At 41.5% G+C, this 24,788-nt stretch overlaps 1 protein-coding gene across 1 annotated transcript; it reads right to left on the minus strand.

Moving 5' to 3' along the window:
• Positions 1-1,003: 1,003 nt before the first annotated feature.
• LOC105441920 (sacsin-like) lies at positions 1,004-24,788 on the minus strand. The gene is made up of 3 exons (XM_030984152.1): positions 24,725-24,788; positions 20,142-21,700; positions 1,004-19,490 (listed from the first exon to the last, which is right to left on the minus strand). The coding sequence occupies exons 2-3, from the start codon at positions 21,370-21,372 to the stop codon at positions 5,389-5,391; spliced, it is 15,333 nt and encodes a 5,110-aa protein (XP_030840012.1). The 5' UTR covers positions 21,373-21,700; positions 24,725-24,788; the 3' UTR covers positions 1,004-5,388.

The raw sequence follows: 24,788 nt of genomic DNA on the forward strand, positions 1-24,788 counted from the left end.
ACATTGCCCCGAAAAACGTGTTTTTTTTTTTGGGGGGGGGGGTCCGCGACTGAATCATGAAGGATTTGCGGTCATAAATCACGGCGCGTGGGGGCGCGTGACACTTGTTCTGACAGCGCGGACCAAAATAAATACATTTTTCGGGGCAATGTTGCAAGGAGAACGGCTCTAACAAAATAACGGGCAAAATCGGGCAGCCAAATCTGGTATCAACTTAAAGCTTATACATCAGAGAAAATGTTATTATTACAATTTAAGCGGAAATCCCTGGAAATCCAAACATTTCCTCTGGGTTTATACAAAATAAATCCCCCAAAATGAGTTTTGGCGCACTTTGGTTCCTCCCTGGCCCACTGTGCGGCGGAGCGTCTTCCAAAAATTGGGAGGGGGGGGGCACCAAAAAAATAGGGCACATTCTGGAAAAGGGGGCACCTGCGATGAGAAACTTATAAGCGGAAATATACAACTTTTTAGACATTGGAATATTTTCCTACGTTGTGATTAGTTATGAGGGATTATTTCAACACTTTTTTCTCTCTTTACGTAGTCCATGATACTACTTCATCATACTTTGCAGTATGGTGTGATGGTCTGAATATTCATTTGCGAGAAAGAGGTCGCATTGTGAACAATTACATCTTATTAAGAGGAAAAACAAAAGTGGTGGGGCTTTAAGCACACTCTGATCATCAACGATTAAATGAACATTTGATAAGAAACTTAATTATATAAACTCTAAATGCGGGAAAATAAAGAGAAACTTGCTCTAATAGTCGCTTTATGGACGACAGCGTAGGCCTACTTCTTATAATCTCCCTCTCTCTCTCTTCCCTCCGATATCCCCATCCCATCTCTGTCGCTCTCGTTCTCTCTTTTTCTTTTCTCTCCTCCCCTTGCCCCTCTTTCTATTCATCCCTCTCTCTCTCTCAACATAACTATATGTCCCTCATCGTTTCGCAAACACAGAAGACCGACCATAAGTGTACAATGTCACCAGCAGCACTTTATCATTTAGCAAACTTTTATTCATCAAAATTGGTTTCAAAACGACACTCAACGTTGACCTATGACTGCAGGTTTGAAAGCAGTGAATTTCTACTTTGACATTATGTATGACACTTTTAGTTCAATATGAAGGAAACATGTAAAACGACTGATAGAATTTATAAAAAGGACAACATAATTGCTTAAAACATAAAAACACAGTTTCTTTTTGAAAGAAAAAGAAAGACAAAATACCGTATGGTAGGCAATTAACATTTTTAAGGTCACTAAAGTTTTCTTTGATTCAAACTTGTAACATAACACTATATTTCTTTCATTATCAGAGTATCACTTATGAACTAAGAAAAATAGTACAAAAATGACAGATCCTTGCCGTCACAAAATGTAGAATGTACACTGCCCTCATAATTAATTCATACATAATCATGTTATCATCACAAAAATGATCGTTCGTAATCATTTCTCTCGCACGTGATTACTAATCATATTTAATTGCAAGAAACTCTACAACACAACGTATCACCAATATACAAGCAGATGGTATCTCCGAAGTCGCTTACTAGCTGTAATACATAAACATGATACTCAAGAAAACGTATGTGTGAAAAATTCCAGACTGGATAGCATTGTACGGAAGCCTCAAGGAACGTCATACATACTTGAGGCGAAGAACAAGCTCTATAGAAAACTATATACAAAACTATTTATAACACAATATACAAAATCACTCTAAAAAATGTGAGGTTGCACAATTCTTGGATACAAACATCGAAATAGTATTACATGTATATATACATAACATTTTCTTTCCATTTTAATTTTTAACTCGAAATTAAACAAACAAAACTCGTAAAAAATTCGTCTTTTACATCACAAATTTCGACTAGGCTTATAGTCTCAATATTTCCATACTCGTTCAAAATATATATAAAAAATATCTGAATCCCAGAATAAGATTACAGTTATTTCACAATCTGTTTGTAGCTCATGTTGGCGATATTTGACACATATTGTACGTGAAGCATTGGTGTCAGATGAATCAAATGAATATCATGTGAAATTCCAATTATTTACAAGTCTTGTAACATAATTATTACAACAAACTGAAACGTTACCTCGTTACAAACTGTCACTCATAGTTTTGTTTTAAAACAACTACAACAGTTTCTGTTGGAATGATATAATTGCTTTCATCATTGACATACTATATTTAATAAACATTTCTACAAGTAAAAAGCAAATGTCCGTGGTCGTTTCAAATATGAAACTTTGTTTTGTATGAAAATCTGGAAACATGTATGCAAGGGTAACAACTAGTGTATAAATGGAAAATTGAGAATTATAGTATATTCTCCAGGTAATTAGATTGATCAGTGTAGCGACAGTCAAGAAAACAAAGGAATCTTCAAAATATCACAAAGAATTCTGCATCATAATATTGTGTGAACGAAATTCAGTGAAATTCAATAACATTACATTAAAGTTCCCTGTGCAAAACTATATACAGTGTATGTTATATTTGCGCAATATGATTTTTTGTTGTTGGAAGTACAGTGCATCTTCATTGATTATGTTCTGTGTTAATACACGTGACAGAAATCTTCGTAATTTATCCTTTTTCTGTAATATCACCAAATGTTTTGTACATACTAACTGAGCTAAAGACACATAATATACAAGCGATTTATTCCTCTCAGTACTAAGCTGCAGTCTATAAGTATAGATGTCTGCGAAAAATACATTATAAAAACATTCACTCTTTTCATTCAGTAGTTGACTGATTTATTCACTTTTCTTCGTGCAATCCAAATACTGTAAATACTTCAAGTTAAAAAAAGGTGTCAGCAAACAATGTTGTTTCTGCAGTTGATATTACACTTATGTACAAACGTGCGATATAATATATATATATATATGAATTCACCTTCTAAAATGCATCACTATCAACGCGTCCATGAAATTTCTCTGTCAGTATATTTTGAAGCAAAAAACAACAACAACAACATCCCTAAGTCTTGAAAATATTATTCAATATTATTTCAATGAGTCAAAGTTAAATATGAAGTTCATGTAACATATAGAATTCAGGAGAATAGAGTACATCCATTTATCTTGTCTAAACTCATCCAGATTACTAACATGATCTGGTAAGTTCCGTAAGTGCGAATCGCCACGGTAAAACTTTCGCATGAGTGAAGGGAAACAAACGACCCTTTTTTCGCAATTCAGCTCAAATTCTTACGATATAACGGGTGTATATTACAGGTATTTTATTTTTGTCAATGTTGTTGTGTTGAAATAGTTCAACCTTTAAGTGTTTAATGAATAATGCGAAATTCGTTTATATAAAGATGCACAATCTGCTCTGTGTACATAAAAGAATCTATGTCAACAAAGAATGATATATCAATAATATTACATTAATGACAGTATTTACATATGTACAAAATAGTATGTAATATTGGTATGATATGAAATCTGGAAGATAATACATTAAAATCAATACATTGTATTGTGGAGCCAATGGGTTCATTATATTCTGTTGATAGAATGTGTTGACGCAATCAGAACAGATATAAAATATTCCAGAGTCTCGCAGACTATTGATTATGTACAAAAGAGGAAACTACTTATATTTATGCAATCCTCCATCATATGACTCTTGAATCAAAAAATCATTCATCATTACAACACTATAATATATCAATGCAACTTATGTATGTGAATAAGTCAGTGAGAATACAGTACATCAATTATAGTCTTCATAACTATCATATATTAGTATGTTCTTTAGTTGCTTTAACATCATGAAACATATATTCACAAAGATTACGATGTATACAAATATCTGTAAATTATAACACTTCTTCTACAGTAGTGCAAAAACAAAGAAAATGTATATCACAGAAAGGGTGTAACAATCTTGGCAAAATATATTACAGCACATCTATCAGTTTAATGATGAGTAATTGAGTTTTAAAAATTGTCTAATGCTGCAAATACAGTTAAAGACATCTAAACTGAATAGCTATTATTTAATGTATTCATTGTAATACAATTCAAAGCAAGATAAACCCAAAATTCACATTACAACAGTAAAAGATGGACATATAAAATGAATAGCTATCATTGAATTTACTCAGTGAGGGCCTAATATATACGGTGGTACTGATATTACACATAAACTCAATAATATATGGTACATATCAGTATATCTGACAAAAGTAAAAACATTTTTTGTAAAGGGAAATAGTATTTCTATCTTTTGCAACAAGTCGATTCTGTACGGATGACAGTGATCTCAATAGGATATCCAAAATTCAAACTAATCAATTTATATAAAGAGACTATTTACACATTTAACGTTTATTTTTAATGACATTATAATACGCATCCGCTGCGTCGATCAAAGCATCTAGCAGGTATAGGTATCAGTAGTGTCTCTGTGGTGTAGTGCGGGATAACTTTCCCATTTGTTCCAACATACAAAATGACTAAAATTTCACCGTTTCAAAAAGGTATGACTCAAATGGGTTTATTCTTGATAAGTTGCTATCCATAATATATTTTGAGTAGTGCCCCAAGGAAAAAGGCAATTAGGAGTTATCCGCAACTAGGTCACAATCACAATTATCACCGAGCAGTTTATTTGAGATCCGCATAGACTTAGTGATCTCATATTTCAAACATTCTTTACTTTCTTATTATTGGTCCTATTTATTTCAAACTTTAAATCAAATGTCAATGCACATGATTTAAAGTACTTCGTTCGAATGATACATAAGTAAAAGAAATATGATATCGACCAGTGTGAGAGGAAGAAAAGGGCCTGATGGCATCAGTAGTCAATTCATAAATCTACCGAATTTAATATTATTCGATTGGTTTTTAGTCAAAAGTGATATTAATAAGCCACTACATAAATAGATTCTGCGCATGTGCAGATAGAGATCAGACAAATATTGGATACGTGCTCATGAAATTTATGTCATCATTATTAATGTATGCACCGACAGTTCTAAGGAACACAGGTGGAAGCATTCTTCTCAAGAGGGCGAACAAATATACATCCATGACTTTGGCAGGGATAATTCTAAAATGCACTAAGTGGGGAAGCTCCATGTGTAGAAGATATGTGGATATTTTGGTCAGGTGTATCATGGGCTAACTACAAACTGGTTTATTTAGCGCGATTACAAATACTGTTACCGCTTTCATAAGTACAAATCAACTCATTCAAATCTTCTCGCAAGAGTCACTAGAAGAATGGGTCACTCACGTTTTGCTTCAGTTTCACAATGCAGGTATGTCGTTTATGTGAAAGAAGTGGAAACGAAAGCGATATTTGTGTATACCTAGATACGTATACTTCGAACCTTGTGTTCATGATCTGGACGGAACCAATGATGTTTGAACCACTGCAAGAATTTTACGGGTGAGCTGGATCATTTCCCCACCTTTGAATTGGTCTCTGAAGACCTCGTGAGGAATCTGTGAGGAGGCGCATCTATCCGGGTACCGAGGCCGTTGATCACCCACGAGAGAACTGAGCTGGCATACATTCTGGAGAAATTCTGATGATATTACGGGTTCACTCGTGTGTTCACTGACGTCACGGGCTAGACCATAAATGTTATGGGTACAACTGTAACATCCTCTGATAGCAAGTTGAGCAGCTTTGAGGGCCTTTTCTACACTCTGGTGGCACTTGTACGCCACCCACTCTAGTGACGGCTCATCATGTGGGTTAAGATCGTGTTGGGCAGCACGGAGATCTTCTTGTCCCTGGCGTAGCCAACGGCGAGCATTGCGGATATCTGGTGATCTTGAAGCTTCAGTGAACAAGCTCTCCCAGTTAGCTGATCCAGGACCCCCTCTACCCCCTCCTCCAGAACCAGCTCCTGCCCAAAATCCTGATTGAAATCCTCCGAAGTCAGTATACCGTCGTCGGTCTTCCCTTGCTCTCTGCTCTGCTGATTTGAAAAGGTCTTCATACGATGAAGTTGTTGTTGAAAGACCCTTTCCTAGTCTTTGTAGCTCGCTCTGGAGATGTTTAAATGCTTCGTCAAACAGTTCCTTCGAACCTTCTGGATGCTTGTCTGGATGCCATTTTAACATTAATCTGCGAAGAGCCTTCCTTTTCTGCTCCTCTGGAAGCTGCCAGATCTCCTCCAATTCTGCAGTCACCTGTTGCTTTGCTTCTTCAATATCAGTCGGAAGAGATGATTCCCGATGACCAGAAAGACACGGTCCTGCATCATCTGAGTCTACTTTGTCAGATGGAACAAGCTCCATACCTGATGTGGACTTCGGGATGTGAATCTTGTGCATGTCCAACACATTGGCTTCTATCGGGCTGTCCTGTCCGATGTCGATGAGATAAACTGACTTGAGCGACTCGTTTCGTATCCTCTTGACCACTACTGCGTATATGTAGTAGTCACCGTCTTCATCGGTTTGTGCGTACCCTACATAATCGCCTTTGCTGAAAGACGTCCAGGGGTTTTGTTCTATGAGGTGGTAGAGTTGTTCTGGAATAGTACTTCCAGGATTAGGCAACTTGAAATTTGCGTCTTCTTCCATGTTTTCTACGGCAATGCCGAACTTCGCTAGTGCTTTTGGGATGGTAGCTGGAGATTCTTGAGATAGCAGGATAGACATATAATTTCTATCCTCAAACACATTTCCAAGGAGTTGGTTGACATGGATTGCAACACTTAATAGTGTTTCCATTCTATTTTCTTCTTCACTATGTTGTACAAACAGCTCATTATCACTGTTGATGAAGGAAGGTACTTCGGTTTCACTACCCTCTATGTCTTGGCCATTGATTTGCAGAATCGAATGTAACTGCTGCATACATGTAATCTTCAGTCCAGTTAGGCGATCTCTAAACTGTTTCCTGGTCTCCTCGGCAACTTCTTCCCGCCTGTTGTGCCTCATGATGGAGCAAACCGCCCTAAGAAACTCCTTAGACTGTAGGATTTGAAGTCTTCTTCCAAACTCACATGGTTCGTTTCCAGACAAGAAACACGTTTGCGAATCGTTACCAGTCTTGCTCAACATTTCTTTCACTTCTGCACTTACTGCTTTCGGTTTCATCCTTTCAGGAAGCCTGGCGATAGATTGTCGCGCGATTCGTTCGTGACTTGGAAAGATCTTGACGAGTGGTAGATTAGATCGAAGAAGTCGGCTGGTGTAGTGTTCGACATCATTCACTAGAAGGCGATCTGATTGTTCCAAGCTTTGCTGACATGAAGGTAGATACAAGGAGTGTCCGGGAACAAATTCAGCAACTATCTGTGTAGTTTCGACCTTTATTAACTCTTCATAAAGGCCATACGTGGCCTTGTCTACCATGTTTAAAACATTCGGGTTTGACCATGCACTCTGTCCCCTTTCGTAGAGGCTTTCAAGAACAAAAGCATATTGGCGTATAGAAGGTTTCACTGTTCCGCCAAGAATCTGAAATAACTTGAAGAAAGGAACCCACTTGTCTGGCAGCTGGTATAGAAAAGGCTCCAGCTTTCCTTCCATCGTACGTGATATCTGTTCTGCTTTGACTAAGCGATGCTCATCTTCTAGCTCCAAAAAGACAATAGGTACGTTTCGCAACTCATCTCTGATGATACAGCACCTTCCACAGGGGTGTTCCTGAGAGCAGTTTTGTCCTGCGCACTTGGAGGAAACGAATGTCAATATTTCCTGTAGTACACTAGCTAAATTTTCAGGGAAAGATATCTTCTTGTCGTTCTTCTGTTGGAGTCTGTTACATATATTCCGTAAATGCTGGATAACACTCATACATTCAGGATCCTGTGCAACGCCTATTTTCTCATCGAACGTTTCTTTACAAGACCAGCATTTCCCTGAGGCCGCATATGTTGGCAGGATGCTGCTGATGGACCATATCAGTTGTGTGTGTTCAAAAGAACTTGATCCAGAATACCTCATGAGAGTTCCTTTCTTCATGAAAGGTGGATGAATAGATTTCATCTCTGTGCTGATGCCGTCACTCACAAGAAAGTCAACCATACCGACTCGCTGTAGAAAAGAAGAGTCTTTGTGAAGATCACATCTCCTTGTCAATTCAGATACAAGGGCACGTGACTTCTTTTCCATCTTCTTGAGGTCAGAGTGTGATTCCTGCACCTGCTGGGCAAAGGAGAGGAATAGGTCTTTGGTAATAACAACTTGTAGTCCTATTTCTCGAAGGAATTCAAGGCCTAAACAATCTATGACGCGCTTGGGTGGAAACTGAACCTTGTTCAACATTAGAGAAAATATCTCGACATGTGGGTCATAGAAGTCCTCGGCCTTTAGCAATTCCCCATTTGCACCGGTTATGAAACGCAGTTGACTTAATCTTAATCTCTGTCTAGCTTCCTTCCTAGCTTCACTAAGAGACCTCTCTGTGTTATGAAGGGGTAGCTCTTGTAGTAGTTTTTTGATCCGCACAAGATGTTCAAGACGACTGCCCTCGCTGAGTTGGTCAAAGACCGGCAGAATGTACTTTTCATATACGTCCATCTCTGTTGTATCAGTCAATCCTAGCTTCTTGTATAGAGATTTAAGCGATATGCTGTACTGTAGGAATATAGCACGAGTGGTACAAACCCATTTATCTTGTTCCTTTTCCGGAATCATACTTGGGAGGACAAGAACTGTGTCGAAATCTCCGATACTGACAAAGTCACCTGCAATCGATTTGAAGCAAGGCAGGCTCTTCAACCTTTTGAAATCAGCTTGGCTCTCACAGTTACTGAAGAATCTCAGGATTTCTTCATGTTGATCAGCGTTGAGGTTTCTGAATCTCCTGAAGTCTCTATCAACCCAGTACATCAAAGCATCTAAAACCCTCGTGCTATCGCCCTTATGTGTGACGAGATGATGTATTAACGTATAATTGTCTTCGCGAAGAATGGATTTGTTGACCTTGTAGACGTTCAGTGATTTAAGTGCGGAGTAGATTGGCCAATAATCCGACTCGGTTGGCTGGACTATTATCGTAGAGGATAAACTGATAGGTGCCACAAGCTTAATTTCCCGATAATACTGAGTTTTTGTTTCAGTGACAGGTAATATCGCCCAACGGCCAAGTTCAACTCTGATATCGTGAGCAAAATCAGTCCACTTGGTCTTCTCTGTGCGTAAGGATTCAAGAAGACTCCACAAACGTTCAAACCATTCAGATGAAAGGTTGTTCTGGAGCGTTATTATTTCATCTGAAGCACACTCAAGATAAGGGTGGCAATCATCAAGAAGTGCAGATACTGCTCTCACATCAAGCTTACAAAAGACATCGGCATTTCGTGGTAGAGTGTCTAGAAAGTCGATTTGTAGAAACCTATGACTCTGAGGCTTGAAAAGATCGCAGAATTCTGATGCAAAGACTGGCTCATCACGTGATAACCTCCTCAAGTTCCCATCCTGAGTGAAGAGCAATGGTAGTCCGTGGAGATTCTCATTGAAGTTAGACTTTGTTCCCTTCTTGCAGTAAGCTATGAGTCCCTTCAGTCTCTTCTCGTCGTGGATCCTTGATTTTGAAAGTGTCATTGGTAATTGCCTCTGAAGGGGGTTGTCTCCGCGGAGGAAAGACACCACATTCGAAGATAAAACGTCAAGAACTTCATAGTTTACTGATTCATGGTTCATGGTTTCCTGATTGAGATGCTTGCATGCATTGCGGAGACGGTGCATTATCCATGTCGGAGACTCTAGTAATGGATATGTGATTTCGATCAGTGTCTCCTTCAGATTTTCAGCCTTCAAAGAGCTACTTGTAGAGAATGTGTAGTGGTCACTCATTTGGTCTGGCAGTGTGTTGAAATAGCCCACTTTTGATTCGTCTGGAGACTGCATGGGCACGACAGGGGTCTTCCATGTTAGGAAAAAGTCGTTGTTGCCATCATCTTTTCTGTATAGAGAAGGAAATAGCATCAGGGCTTTCGAGGCAACAATTTCATATACAGTGGCTTCAAGCGCTTTCCAGTACGGCCCTTTGTCGCTGACTTTAGGAAAGAAGGTGTGGTATTTATGAAGGAGTTTCAAAGTGTGAGTTTTCTGTTCACATGACATTGATCCTGACCATTCATATTCCCTGACAAAGAATTCCTGTATCCACAACAGTAAGTTCACGTAAGCCGGTGCGATAACTTTCTGGATGAGGTGAAAGTTCCACTTTGTTTGTTCATCTGTTATGCTTCCTTCCCACAAGTGTCTTCTACTCTCATGGTCTAAGGCGAAGTATCCGTGTACGTGAACTGGAAGTCCCGTTGCAATGGGAAGGGGTAAGAAGCAGAAAGCTGTTCCTTTGAGTCCCTCTTTTTTACCTGTCAGACGGGCAGCAACAGCTCCAACTGGAAGTAGTTTATATTTTCGCATTATGTTTTCTTCAGCCGTGTCTGCACTTCCTACTTGTTGACATATCACCCAATCCTCATCTCTTCCTTTCCCTTTCAATTTCATCTGGTATACGACTTCTGCTGGTTCTGGTTGCCAGGTACTGTCATCCTTTGCTGCTCTACTGATATCTTGAACTTTGCGCAAGAAATCCATTTTCTTTTCACCTTCTACTTCGGTTATCTCTGCTGTGATAGCATGAGTAGAGCCAATCGCTCCTAAGTCTGTTACCTCTGAGATGCTGATTTTAGTGATGTTTTTCAGAAACAAAAGACTCTCGAATGCAGCATCCTCAAAATCTTGTAGTAGCTTCCGAATCTTTTTAGCTCGCCATACGTTTTCACTGAGTGTCGAAGCTTCCTTCCGCAGTGGAAAACGAAAAACAGTAAAGTCCTCTTCTCCATCTGCAAGTATGTCTTCCAAGTAACATTGAAAAGTATCTGGATACGAAGAACGGACACTGCCATCAACTCTTAGCAGACGGCCCGGCTTAGTCGACGTTGCTCCCGGAATATACTTCAGAAGAGGGTCAAACATGCATAATCGTTCACCATTGGAGATGAAACTTGGGCAATCCGTGAGTTGATACACCGCATTGAAACCAACCCCATATCGGCCTATCTTTCCCATGTGATCAGCTTTGCTACCTTCTCCAAGATTCTGTATCCCACGAATATCCTCATCTGTAAAAGACTTGTTGTTGAAGACACAAAGAGCAGGACCCTGCAAAGCTTTCATGTCATCTCCTAGAAGCTTTTTTTCATTATGTGAGCGAGGATCGTAGACAAAGTGGATTTCAGTTGCCCCAGCATCATCTGCATTCTGAAGAAGTTCTTTTAGTATTGTTTCATCAGACGGGTATGAATCAAGAATTCTCTTGATACGGTTTGTAAGTTCCTCATGCTGGCCAAATTCTTCTCCTGGGAAATCCATGTCATATGGCCGGAGAAACTGTTGTCGAACATCCTTTACTTTCAACTTCTTTGCAAGCATAAAACTGATTCTCATGTGACACTTATGGAGTTTGACTCTGACGTCGTATTCAAACCAGTTAACGTCACTGTAGCAGAGATCTGATACAGGCCTCATGCACATGTGCTCATCTGGGAGAAATGCATCTGGAGTTGGTTTCCCATCATCATCATCTTTTAGGAAACTGGACAGTCGATCGGCAGCTAGGATAGCAACCTCCAAGACCTCGTCGTCTAAAGGTTTCCCACTGCTATACTCGTGTATAGATTGGAGAACACCTTGATAGTCTCTGGCATCAAATTCCCTCTTCAATGCTGCACGTTCCAGAAGAATGGGATATTGTTTCAGGAACTGAGAAGCTTTAAATAGATACGGTGGAAGATCTCTACCTCCATAGGCAACCATAGAGGCCACTACAAACTTGCGATCTACAAGGAAGAATGATTGATTCTGAAGATCGACGTTGGAGATGTCTGGACTATTTTCTTTACAAGCAGTTTCAACACGCTCGTAGACCGCCTTGCATATCATTTGTAACTGATGATCAGAAATGCATTCAGTATTCTTTTCGTAGTGAATACGAAAGTTCGAGAACTGCTTGAGTACGTCTTGGACAGAGGGATATTTATCTGAAAGACCAAGAAAGTGCTCTACTTTCCAGGAAAGCTTCCACTGTTTTGATTCATCTACAACGTGTGTTGTGCTGCTTACCAAATATGTTTTAGAATGAGAGTACACATCATTAGCAGATGCATAAGCACAGTCCGTTTCCACCCATGGTAGAGCTGGATCTCTGTTTTCTTTACACATGATAGGCAAGAATGGGATACTCGAAAGCCGTTCTTTGAGGGTTTTTTTCTGATTCCAATCACTCCCCAACATCTCCGACAGATACTTCAGTACAGCATGGCATCTCGTTTGAGCTCCTTCCATACAGCTTAAATGCATAATGTGAACAGTCTCGCATCGCTCGACGAAAACATCCTCATCAAGATAGTCTTTCACCATGCCTAGCTTACTAAGTGACGCCAATGTGTCAGTGGCATTGAATTTTTCTCCCAGAGGGAAAACCTTTTCAGACTCCGAGTACAAAGGTGCAGCTTTGCCTTTGGGGTGAACTAGATCACAAGGTTTCCGCAGTTCAGTTCCCCCCTCTACTGGTATGCATTCTACATCTTTTAGTTTCTGCTGTAGTGTGTCTTCACTTTTATTGAGTGCAAACAAAACGAGTTGATTTCTGTTGTTGGCCGACAGCTGACTGATTTGTGGTAGAAAAACTTCATTGAAGAACCTGTTGAAATCATAAGTTCTCTTGAGAACTTCATCTATCAGATGTACTCTCTTTAGGGCTCTCCACGTTTTTTCGGTCAACGACATCACTTCCATTGAGGGGAGATGGTCGCTTAGTACCTTTGTTACCACATCACTGACTGATGTCTCTTTCTGAACTTCTTCACTAAGGAACACAACATTCGTGAACTGATGCGATTTGCCATCTTTCCAGAACAATGATGGTTCACGGCCATCAAACCCATGTACCATTGCCTTGTAGAAAGCATCAAACAGTGCTGAAGATTCTGAATTCTTTGGTACCTCATCAATATCCGGCCACAACTGTTCAGGAGACATATTTGATCCGTATGTGTCCTTCACTTGTTGAATAAACTCACTGTCAGACAAGAGTGAAACGTACGCTCTGCATATCACATCGGCCAAAAGTATGTGATTCCATTTCTCAGATATCAACCTTCCATCGGGCACTGGCATGTGAAGACTCCGGCGATCCTCTTTTACAGAAAAAGACCCGTTGATATGTACCGGGAGCATGCTGTTAATTGAGAGGGGAAGGAAGCAGTAGATCTTCTTCTCAAATTTAGACATTGGTAGTCTATGAAAAGGAAAGGCAACCGCACCTTCTGGTGAAAGTCCACACTCTTTGCCATCTGGAGAATTTGCTAGAGATGCTGCCTGTTCTGAAGTCTTGCATATCACTTTGACAGTGTCCAGGTCTCCACTAACTTCTGGTTTCTGTGACATCACTTCATTTCCCTTTGCAGTCATTGTGCAGCGGAACGATTCAGTTGACACAACGGTATCGTCATCCTTCACCCTAGGAGAGTGTATGGTCTTCTGTATGGTGAGTAACTCCTCAGCACTGGTAGGATCGCTAGAATTCTCAGAAAGGTAGAACAGGGAAACCTTCTTCACCTGTTTGGTGAACATCAGGAGGTTTTGTGATGATTCCCACATTTTCTGCATCAGGTTGATCATTTTCTCCCCATCGTAGCTCTCCTTGCATATTTGGCTTTTCTGTGCAGCTTCTTTTGAACGGAGGGGCAGTCTAAAGAGTGTTCCGTTGTAGATGAATGGCTCATTTCCTCCACTGAAATCGAGCCCAAACACTCCATTGAATGGCTTGAACTGATCTGGGAATCTCCGGAGTGGTTTGGAGTTATTCAATCTGAGACGAACCCCGGGTTGACTCTTGTTCGGGAGAACGTTTCCAAGGTGTGTGGTATGAGGGTCGAAAAACTGCATGTAGTTCCTACTAACCAAACTTGGAACATCAGTTAGGCGGTACACCGAGTTGAAACCGGTCCCAAACTTCCCAATCTTTTCAGCGTCCATTTCCTTGGTACGCCCTCCAAGACGGAGAATGTTTTCAAAGTCTTGGTCTGTGAATACGGCATCGTTGTATACCCAAAGGGCTGGTCCCTGACAAGACTTCATTTCAGGATGGAATAGTTTCAGGTTTGCATTTTCGTTTTTTCTCATATCAATGAGAAAGCGAACTTCCTGAGCTCCTGCATCTTCCGCATTTTGTATCATTTCACTAACGATGGCGGTGTCCACATAGTTGTTCTTGAGAATATTCCACAAGCGCATAGTTAAGGGTTCATGCTGCCCAGCTGGTGTGAAACCCTGCAATTCTTCTGTATCTAGGAGAAGTCGACTGACAGGTCGTACATGGAGGAATATTGCAAGTTCCATTGAGACATCTGAATGAATCAAAGTAAAGTCTTCATCGTCATCCATCTCCTCATTGTCGGTGCTTTGTCTCAACCAGTCTCTGTCCACGTATGCGCTCTCATCAACTGGAATGAGATGACATTCTCCTCTTTGCGATGGAACGAGTAAGCGTACCCGAGCTTCTTCTGAGAGCTCTCCTGCGGCGTTTAGATGGTGAAGGATCTGCAGTACAAGTTGGCGCTGTCTTTGTTGGAAGGTAACATTTGCTCCTAGGACGTCACATTTGCTCTTGATTTCATGTAGTATTTCAACCAGAGCTTCCGAATTAGTGTCGATGTTCCTTTTGACCCCAAGCGCCTCAAACAAATCCTTAAACGCACAAGTAGCCTGGGGAATAGATGCCATGTAAGGAGCTAGATCGAACGGAAGATTACCTGTACACATTTTGCTTGGTTCTGAAAAGCCGTTGCCATTCCAAACACAACACTCTACTCGATCCAATAAACAGTTTCCGACGTTTGAATCACGTTGCCATTCTTTCCTTAGAAATGCATAGATCTCCTTGAGCATCGGTATTATGTCTGTTACATCTTGTTCTGTTCTGTCTGTGGCATACTTCACACAATGTTCTATTTGTGCTATGACGTCCGAGATCACTGGAGTGTGGAATGTTATTCCAAGCAGAGTGAATGCTGTGGAAAACAGAACATCTTGTTGAGAAATAAAAGACTTGGAAGCTCCAGACATTAGCACGGCTTGTTTCGTTTCTATCAAAATCTCTTGGGGAGTTGTGAGACAGGATGAAGTGTTCCCACGCCATTTGATACCCGGTGGGTAATATTCTGGCGGAGACTGTTTACAAGGGATACATCGTTTGTTCATCATGAAATCTCTTACAGTGCTGCCGTCGACCAGTGAACGGTCAAAATGACCAGGGTTCTTCCCGAGGAGATCAAGTAAAGCTCTGGCCTTCTTGGGGCATTGTGTTTCCTCAACTAGATCAACACATGCAACCATCTCAACTGGAGTAACTTCATTCGGTCCTCGCATACCAAGGCGGTTGAACACCGGCATCAGATGAGCTAATTCAAATGGTGCACCTGGAAATACTCCCTGAAGCTCAAACAATTCACGGAGTGTAGGGTCATCATGATGCATGAGGGCGCAGGGTGTCTTTAGTTCGGCTCCTCCTAAGACGGTGATGCATTTCACATCTCGAAGTTTCTGATGCAGGTTGCCGTCCATTTCAAGCGCAAAGAGAATGAGGCGGTCTCTAAGATCCTGTGGCACTTTATCTAAATATGGCAGGAACGCTTCATCAAACAGTCTGTTCAGATTGTATGTTCTAGTCTCTACCATATCACGTACTCCTGCCCTCTCCAGTGCTTGCCACGTCTTCTTTGATAGCTCTATTACTTCCACCATACGTCCACTGTGACAGTACTCCTTCAGATACGTTGTCAAAATCTGTACAAAGTCGTCCTTGATTCCTTTCATCGTTTGCAGTTCCTCGCCGAGAAATACTACATTGTGAAACTGACGAGGTTCGTCATTTGTCCAGAAAACTGCTGGTTGTTTGCCATCCAATCCGCAAATTATCGTTTTGTAGAAAGCATTAAACAGCCCTGAACACACTGAATTCTCAGGTACTTTATCAACATCAGGCCACAACAACTCTGGCGACACATCTGTCCCGTATGTATTCTTGATTTGTTGAATGAACTCTTTGTCTGATAGAAGAGAGACATATGCTCGGCAAATCACGTCAGAGAGCAAAATATGATTCCATCTTTCAAAGACAGTCACCCCATGTGGTGTCGGTGATTGTAGACTTCTTCGATCTTCGTTAATGGCAAACCTACCATCAATGTGAAATGGAAGCAGGCTTGGAACTGACAAAGGTAGACCGCAGTAGATCTCCCCCTCGCTTTTCTGCAAATCTCTTACATTCAATGGGATAGCTACGGCAGCCTCTGCAGATAGCCCATGTGACTTTCCTTCCTGAGACTGTGCAACAACTGATGCTTGTTTTGAAGTCTTGCATACCACTTTGAAGGTGTTGAAAGAACTCGTATGCTCCTGATTGCCTATTTCATTGATGTGTGGCAATAATTCTGCTCCCCTTGAGGTCAGTTGGAAACGGAATGATTCAGTTGACACGACGGTGCCGTCATCCTTCACCCTAGGAGAATGCATGGTCTTCTGTATGGTGAGTAACTCCTCAGCCCTGGTAGGATCGCTAGAATTCTCAGAAAGGTAGAACAGGGAAACCTTCTTCACCTGTTTGGTGAACACCAGGAGGTTTTGTGATGATTCCCACATTTTCTGCATCAGGTTGATCAGTTTCTCCCCATCGTAGCTCTCCTTGCATATTTGGCTTTTCTGTGCAGCTTCTTTAGAACGGAGGGGCAGTCTAAAGAGTGTTCCGTTGTAGTTGAATGGCTCATTTCCTCCACTGAAATCGAGCCCAAACACTCCCTTGAATGGCTTGAACTGATCTGGGAATCTCCGGAGTGCTTTGGTGCTATTCAATCTGAGACGTACACCAGGTTGACTCTTGTCCCGGAGAACGTTTCCAAGGTGTGTGGTATGAGGGTCGAAACACTGCATGTAGTTCCTACTAACCAAACTTGGAACATCAGTTAGGCGGTACACCGAGTTGAAACCGGTCCCAAACTTCCCAATCTTTTCAGCGTCCTTTTCTTTGGTACGCCCTCCAAGACAGAGAATGTTTTCAAAGTCTTGGTCTGTGAACACGGCATCGTTGTATACCCAAAGGGCTGGTCCCTGACAAGACCTCATTTCAGGATCGAATAATTTCAGATTTGCATTTTCGTTTTTTCTCATATCAATGAGAAAGCGAACTTCCTGAGCTCCTGCATCTTCCGCATTTTGTATCATTTCACTAATGATGGCGGTGTCCACATAGTTGTTCTTGAGAATATTCCACAAGCGCATAGTTAAGGGTTCATGTTGCCCAGCTGGTGTGAAACCCTGCAATTCTTCTGTATCTAGAAGAAGTCGACTGACAGGTCGTACATGGAGGAATATTGCAAGTTCCATTGAGATATCTAAATGAATCAAAGTAAAATCTTCACCGTCATCCATCTCCTCATTGTCAGTGCTTTGTCTCAACCACTCTCTGTCCACGTATGCGCTCTCATCAACTGGAATGAGATGACATTTTCCTCTTTGCGATGGAACGAGTAAGCGTGCCCGAGCTTCTTCTGAGAGCTCTCCTGCGGCGTGTAGATGGTGAAGGATCTGCAGTACAAGTTGGCGCTGTCCTTGTTGGAAGGCTTCATCAGTTTTTGAATCGCCACATCTTTTCTTGATCTCATGCAGTATGTCAACCAGGGCATTGGAATTTGCTGCCATGTTTTTTTCAACTCCGAGCGCTTCAAACAAGTCTGCAAATGCAATAGTAGATTGCGGAATAGATGCCATGTAAGGAGCTAGATGAAATGGAAGTTTTACCGCACACATTTTGCTTGGTTCTGAAAAGCCACTTCCATTCCAGATACAAACTTTAGCTCGATTGAGGATGAGGTTCTTGGTGTTCTTGTCCTGGCGCCACGCTTCCATTAGAAATGAATAGATCTCCTTAAGCATTGGTACTATATCAGTAACATCTTCCCCAGTTCTCTCTTCTGCATACCTGACACAGTCTTCGAACTGTGTCATGACATCCGAAATTATTGGAGATGAGATATTCATTCCAATCTTTGTGTAGACTGTAGAGAAACGACTCTCGTCCTCCTGGGAAGTAAAGCATTTAGAGGCTCCACATGTCAGTACAGCTAGCTTCTTTTCCCTCAGAATTTCGTGGGGAGTTGACAGTCTCGTAGAACGTTTACCATACCACTCAATAGCTAAGGGGTAATACTCTGGAGGAGACTGTCGGCAAGGAATGCATTGCTTCTGTTTCATATGATCAATGACAGATTTTTCGAGAAGGCTTTGGTTACTTGTGAGGAGCTCTAGTAGTGTTCGAGCCTTTTCTGGGCTTTGAGATTCAGCAACCATCTCAACACATGTAATCAACTCGGATGAAGTAACTTCACTTGGTCCACGCATGCCAAGCTGTTTGAAAGCTTCTATGACCTGAGGTGAATCAAATGGTGCCATCGGAAATACTCCTTGAGAGGCAAATAGTTCGTCAAGCAATGGATCCCTTGGATCAAGGAGTTCACAGGGAGACAATAAAGAATTAGCCTTGTTGGGGATGAATTTCATATGACGCAGAATGTCTACGCTGGACTTGCAGTTGGCTTTGATATCTTTCCAGTGCTCCATTATCCACTGCAAGACGAGCTGTTTTTCTTGCTTGGAGTACAACTGCCCTTCATGAACTTCTTCCAAGACATTCATTATCACCTGATATTTTGATAATAGACAGACTTCTAACTTCTGTAGCAGACATTTAGATTTTGTTCTTCCATTGATCAAGAGCCCCTTGAGCTTCAATGGAGCAGGAATATCGTCTTGGCAACATTCGATGTACCCTTCGCATTGTTCAATACTGACCAAAGGTTTGTTTGAATTTCCGGTTCCATCGACTCTTTCAAATAGTGGTAGACAACTTAGAAGTTTCTTACCATCATGGGAGAGTTTTGCCTGTGCAAGATATTCTACGAGAACATCTCTATCAATGGTGGAGAAGGAATGGAATATCTGGACCAGTAGTTCAACATCTGAAAGCAGAAGGCATTTAACTACCCCTTCTGATGTTGGCATCTTGATATATTCGTCACGCATGATAGCTGGATGGCGGAGAACATAATCAGGACAGTTTGTGACTGTCACTCCAATCTGTTGTAGAATGTTTGCCAGATCATTTGTCAATGTGACACTTTGGTGACTTCTCTGGATAATTCCCGACTTTGGGCACAGTGGTAGTAATCTTCTACCCTCACCATCGGCCTCAAACAACGGTAGAAGATGGATACCTTCAAAGAGTAGTAACTTACTTGAACTCTCTCTGTACAGCATTGACCAGACCTTTTCAAGCCATGTATTTAGAGAAGGCCCGTCTGTGTCTTGTACCCAGGTCCCTTGATCGTCTATCCGAGTTTTCATACTGGTCTTCAAGAGCTCTGCTACTGCATCAAGGGTTAATGCTTTCAGCTGATAACGCCCATCTGCATATGAAATAAAGAATATTTACAATTGTTAATTTATTTACACAAAAGTTAATCGTTTCTGTATTTGCTATGCCTCTATTGTTGAAGTTATTCGATAAACTGTCAATAAAGGTTATGAAAACATTCCCATGAGGTCGTATTTGGCATCACTTTTAAATAGTAGGAAAATATAGGAATTAAGTTCCGACGATGCCCGACTAAAGAATTGAGGCTATGCACAATCCGCTCAAATATTTTGCCCATTTTTAAAAGTTAATCTATCCAGTTTGCACCAATGAATGTACTTTTGTGATACAATCTAGTAAATCGAACGAAAACAAATCAAAGAAATGTGCTTGCGGCAGTTTTTACAGGAAAGTGGTTGACACTTTCCCCCCCCCCCCCCTTCCCATATATCAGTGGACTAACTCATTCCATTTTAAGGATTAAAACCTGATTTTCAGATACCTAACTGTATACTTTCTATTCGAAGGGAAAATGTCTACATAAAATTGTGACGAAATTAACATAATCATTCCAGCTGTAATTAACAATCTCTAAGTTTATCCCAAATGAGGCCACTTTTAATCATAATCTATGTTGCTGAATTTCTCATCTTTACCCAAGGTAATTCGGTTAGAGGATAAAATAATGAAAACCAAAACACACCCATATTGGACAGGAGTTGATGAAGCGGCTTGTCCTCTGGTACCGTTCTGATGAATTGATGATTTCCTCCTGGTACAAGCTGTCGGTGGAACTTGGTGGTTGGTATGTACACTTTCTTTTCATCAGAACTCGAGAAGACGTGGACGCTTCCGTCATCGAGAGGAAGAAGACATACTCCTTCCAGATCCTGTCTGGCGTCCTCTCGCAAGATGAACTCAAGGATCAGAAGCTTCTCATCAGCATTGAGCTTGGTCAAAATCGCAGGATCTTCACGGAGGCAACGGCAAAGGCTGGAAGCAGAAACAGTGGATATCTGATCTTTGTAGAACTTCCTGATGGCCTGTCTGCACACATTGGGAACCCTTGCGTATGCAATGCCTTTGATGTTGAAACACTTGAGGATGGCCTTTTCCATATCTTCATCCACATTCAATTCGTTGAAGTGGACGTCGGCGATGTTCATCCACCCATTGTTGTCGCTATGTATGATAGTTTCCTGGAAGAGAGCATTGTAGAATGGTTCCAAGAGAATGTCCCAGTTTCCACGAACCTCTTCATGATCTGGCCACGATCGATAGATGCAATCGGCGGTCACTTTGTCCTGGGAGGTGTGACTACTAATGGCGTATTTGATCGCGTCGACATATACAATCGGAATAAGTTCTCTCACAAGAAGTTGGTTCCATTGTGCTGGAATGTCCGTTTGGTCAGGTCCGGGCCACTTGATCCCGCGGCGATCGCTATTGACAGCAAAGAATCCATGCACATGAACTGGTAAACCCGTCCGACTCTCCTCACCAGGTGGCAGGGGAAGAAAGCAGAACACTCTACCAATGTTGTTATTCTCTGCTTCACCTGTTACATTTCTTGGCTCTGAAGAACTTACGGGAATAGCAACAGCTGCCCACGGGAGATGACTTTGCTTCTTGGCCAAATCGGAAAGTTCTCGACACATGCTATCACCCGCGATATGATGACTAACAATCCAGCGTCGTGCCTTGGATGCCGTCGGTGTTTCGGTAGTGAATGTCACACAATCAATCATCTTGATTGGCCCTCTGCGCCCACTGACATCAGAGCAGTAAGTTTCTAGATGTGAAGAAAATTCCTTTCCCGGTGGATGTGTTTCTGGATCGTGTTCCCTTCGAACTCGTACAACTAGTGATGGCTCTTGCAGACCGGATGGCCTCTTTAACACCTCGATGTTATTCAAAGAGCGCAAAAATAGCATAGCAACATCAGCATCGGCTCGAAAAGCCAGGAGGAGCTCGCTTAATGTGCCTTCATCGCTGTATATTTTGTCACTTAAACTATTTGCGGCATGCCGCAGAGGAAATCTAAACAACGTGCCGTCGAAATATCCCGTCGAAATCCCTCCTGTTACTCCGGGAAATATGTTGTGGTACGGTTGAAACTGGTCTTCGTTCTTCGAGAATATGTCGCTGTCGGATCCGAGACCAAATTGCCATCCAGTTTTGACTCTACCACGCTTGTCAAAAAATGTTCCTCTAATGGATCAATGAATGCCAGCTTTTGGTCGCTCATGATGCTCGGTAAATCTGAAAAGTAATCGAAAGGGTGATAATTAATAAGTATAAAAGTAATAAAACAATAATGCTTGCAATGCTAAAAAAGTATATGAAAGTAAATAACACAATCCAGGCGCATACCCCCCCCCCCTCAATTTTTTTTGTTTTTTTTGTGTATGTTTTGGAGGAACCCCCCCCCCCTCACCCCTCTTTTTTGTTTTAATTAAAAAATTAAAAAACGAGAATTGTGCTAATGGGTGACCCAAAAAAGGTGACATTACCCACCACCCCCCCCCCCCCCCCCCCCAACGGAACGAAATATCGATCGGCCAGATTTTCGAATTTCGGGACAATTTTTTTGCTGTTACCATCTTTTTTCAGCAGCTTTGTCTGAAAGGACCAAACTCGCCAGTAACTACTTATGCTCTGACTTTTCAAACTCACTTAGTGTCATCTTAGAATAGCAAGTATTTACTTCACCCTACAAAGATAAACCACTTTCCATTTAAAAAAAACACGCACATTTCAATAGCCAATAGGCGCCGGGAAACAATTCCAGAGTATCAAGACATTTCCCTCAGGAGCGGCTAAACTACTCTGATCTATAACGAAACGACTTTTAGGGGTCTTTATTTGCGGCACAGGCAGGGGCGTTGCCAAAGGGGGGGGTGTGGGGGTGCGACACCCCCCCCCCCCCCCACCTGTCAGGATATTGTCGGTAAAATTGCGCTGCCGTCGGGAAAAAGAGGAAAGGGTGAGGGAATAAAAGAGAGGGGGAAAAGAGAGGGAAAAAAGAGAGGGAAAGGAAAAGAAAAGAAAAAAAGAAAAGGAAAAAGAAAAGAAAGAAAGGAAAAGAAAGGAAAGAAAAGAGAAGAAAGAAAGAGAAAAAAGAAAAAGAGGGAGGAGAGGAAAGAAAGGAAAAGAAAGAAAAGGAAAAAAAGAAGAAAAAAGAGTGAAAGGGAAACAATAGAAACGGGGGGGGTGAAAGAGAGGAGAGAGAGGGGAGGTAAGAGTCTGAGAGTGGGAGTAAAAGAGAGAAGGGGGTTGTTGGGTAGAGTCGTCTCGTCGAGGGAGCAAGAAAGACACGGGTAAATGTGTTGCTATGTCGGGTCAGCTTTGTCGGTATTCTTGCTCGATCCTCGTGTACTATATCAATGCAGAAGTTTGAAGTCGGTGAGATGTATATTGTCGGTCGACCGACAATATACATCTTTCCCTACGAACTGTGACTTCTTATTCGCTGTGACGACTTCGCGAGTGACTACAACTACAATACTTGTATTTTCTCGAAGTTTCACTTTCCTATAATATCAGCTAAAGAAATCAGAGGTTTAAAACTTTCGAGGAAACTAAATTCAAACAAGGTGTTAGAGTCAACAACGGTACGACGAATCGTCTTCCTTTCTTTTGTGATGAAAAGCCAAAAATTCCGCGCTTCGCGTGGAAGGGAAAACTTAATTTAGACGAGTCGAAACAGTACAACGAATTGTCTTCCTTCTTTAATAATTTAAGGAAACGTCAAAGCTTTCGCGCTTCGCGCGAGTGGGGGAAACTGAATTCAGATGAATAGGGCTTAATAAGAGTCGAAAACGGTACGATGTATCGTCTTCCTTTCTCTATATTGTGATGAAACGCCAAAAATTCCGCGCTTCGCGCGAAAGGGGAAAACTTCATTTAGACGAGTCGAGAACGGTACAACGAATCGTCTTCTTTCTCTAATAATTTAAGGAAACGTCAAAGCTTCCGCGCTTCGCGCGAGAGGGGAAAACTGAGATCAGACAAAATTAATAGGGCTTATTTAGAGTCGAAAACGGTACAACGAATCGTGATCTTTCTCTTGACAGTATCTGCGCCAAAAATTCCGCGCTTCGCGCGGAAGGGGAAACTTCATTTAGACGAGTCGAGAACGGTACAACGAATCGTCTTCTTCTCTAATAATTTAAGAAATCGTCATAGCTTCCGCGCTTCGCGCGAGAGGGGAAACTGAATTCAGACAAAATTAATAGGGCTTATTTAGAGTCGAAAACGGTACAACAAGTCGTGATCTTTCTCAAATAATATGAGGAAACGTCAAAGCTTTGACGGGGAAACTGAAGTCAGATGAAAAGGGCTTATTAAGAGTCGAAAACGACGAATCGTCTTCTTTCTCTAATAATTTAATGAAACGTCAAAACGGGAGGGGGAAGCTTCATTCAGATAAGGATTAAGTGTCGAGAACAGTACACCGAATCGTCTGCTTTTTCTCATAATTTAATGAAACGTCAAAGCTTCCGCGCTTCGCGCGAGAATGGGAAACTGAATTCAGACAAATAGAGCTTATTAAAAGTCGAAAACGGTGCAACGAATCGTATTCTTTCTCTAATAATTTGAGGAATAGTCAAAGCTTTCGCGCTTCGCGAACCGAATTCAGATGAATAGGGCTTATTAAGATTCGAAAACGAACGAGGAATCGTCTTCCTTTTTCTATATTGTGATGAAACGCCAAAAATTCCGCGCTTAGCGCGGAAGGGGAAAACTTCATTTAGACGAGTCGAGAACGGTACAACGAATCGTCTTCTTTCTCTAAAATTTAAGAAAACGTCAAAGCTTCCGCGCTTCGCGCGAGAGGGGGAAACTGAATTCAGACAAAATTAATAGGGCTTATTTACAGTCGAAAACGGTACAACGAACCGTCTTCTTTCTCTACTAATTTAAGGAAACGTCAAAGCTTCCGCGCTTCGCGCGAGAGGGGAAAACTGAATCCAGACAAAATTAATAGGGCTTATTTAGAGTCGAAAACGGTACAACGAATCGTGTTCTTTCTCTAATAATATGAGGAAACGTCAAAGCTTTCGCGCTTCGTTCCCCCCCCCCCACCCCCCCCCCCCCTCCCCCCACTGAAAAAGTTCTAGCGACGCCCCTGGGCACAGGCAGGGGGTGAGGTGGTATCACCGAGGTGGTATCACCAAAGTGAAATATTGTGAGAATATTAACTAGGTCATCATGGGAACGTGTCTATATGTTGTGTGCTTCCATTTTGTCGTATATGTATCTTTTTGTACTTATCGTTCTTACCTGTTATGTGGTACACGGAGTTGAATCCAATGCCGAAACGTCCAACCTTCAGGCGATCCGTCTT

Source organism: Strongylocentrotus purpuratus, unplaced genomic scaffold (assembly GCF_000002235.5).
Source record: "Strongylocentrotus purpuratus isolate Spur 01 unplaced genomic scaffold, Spur_5.0 spur5_scaffold_14, whole genome shotgun sequence".
In the NCBI taxonomy this organism is placed as follows: Eukaryota; Metazoa; Echinodermata; class Echinoidea; order Camarodonta; family Strongylocentrotidae; genus Strongylocentrotus; species Strongylocentrotus purpuratus.

Coding starts and splice junctions, on each gene's coding strand:
- LOC105441920 (XM_030984152.1), bottom strand. CDS start 21,372: ATGCTATTTTTGCGCTCTTTGAATAACATCGAGGTGTTAAAGAGGCCA. Junction 19,491..20,141: donor TCAACTCCTGTCCAATATGG/GTGTGTTTTGGT, acceptor TTTCATATGCAG/ATGGGCGTTATCAGCTGAAA.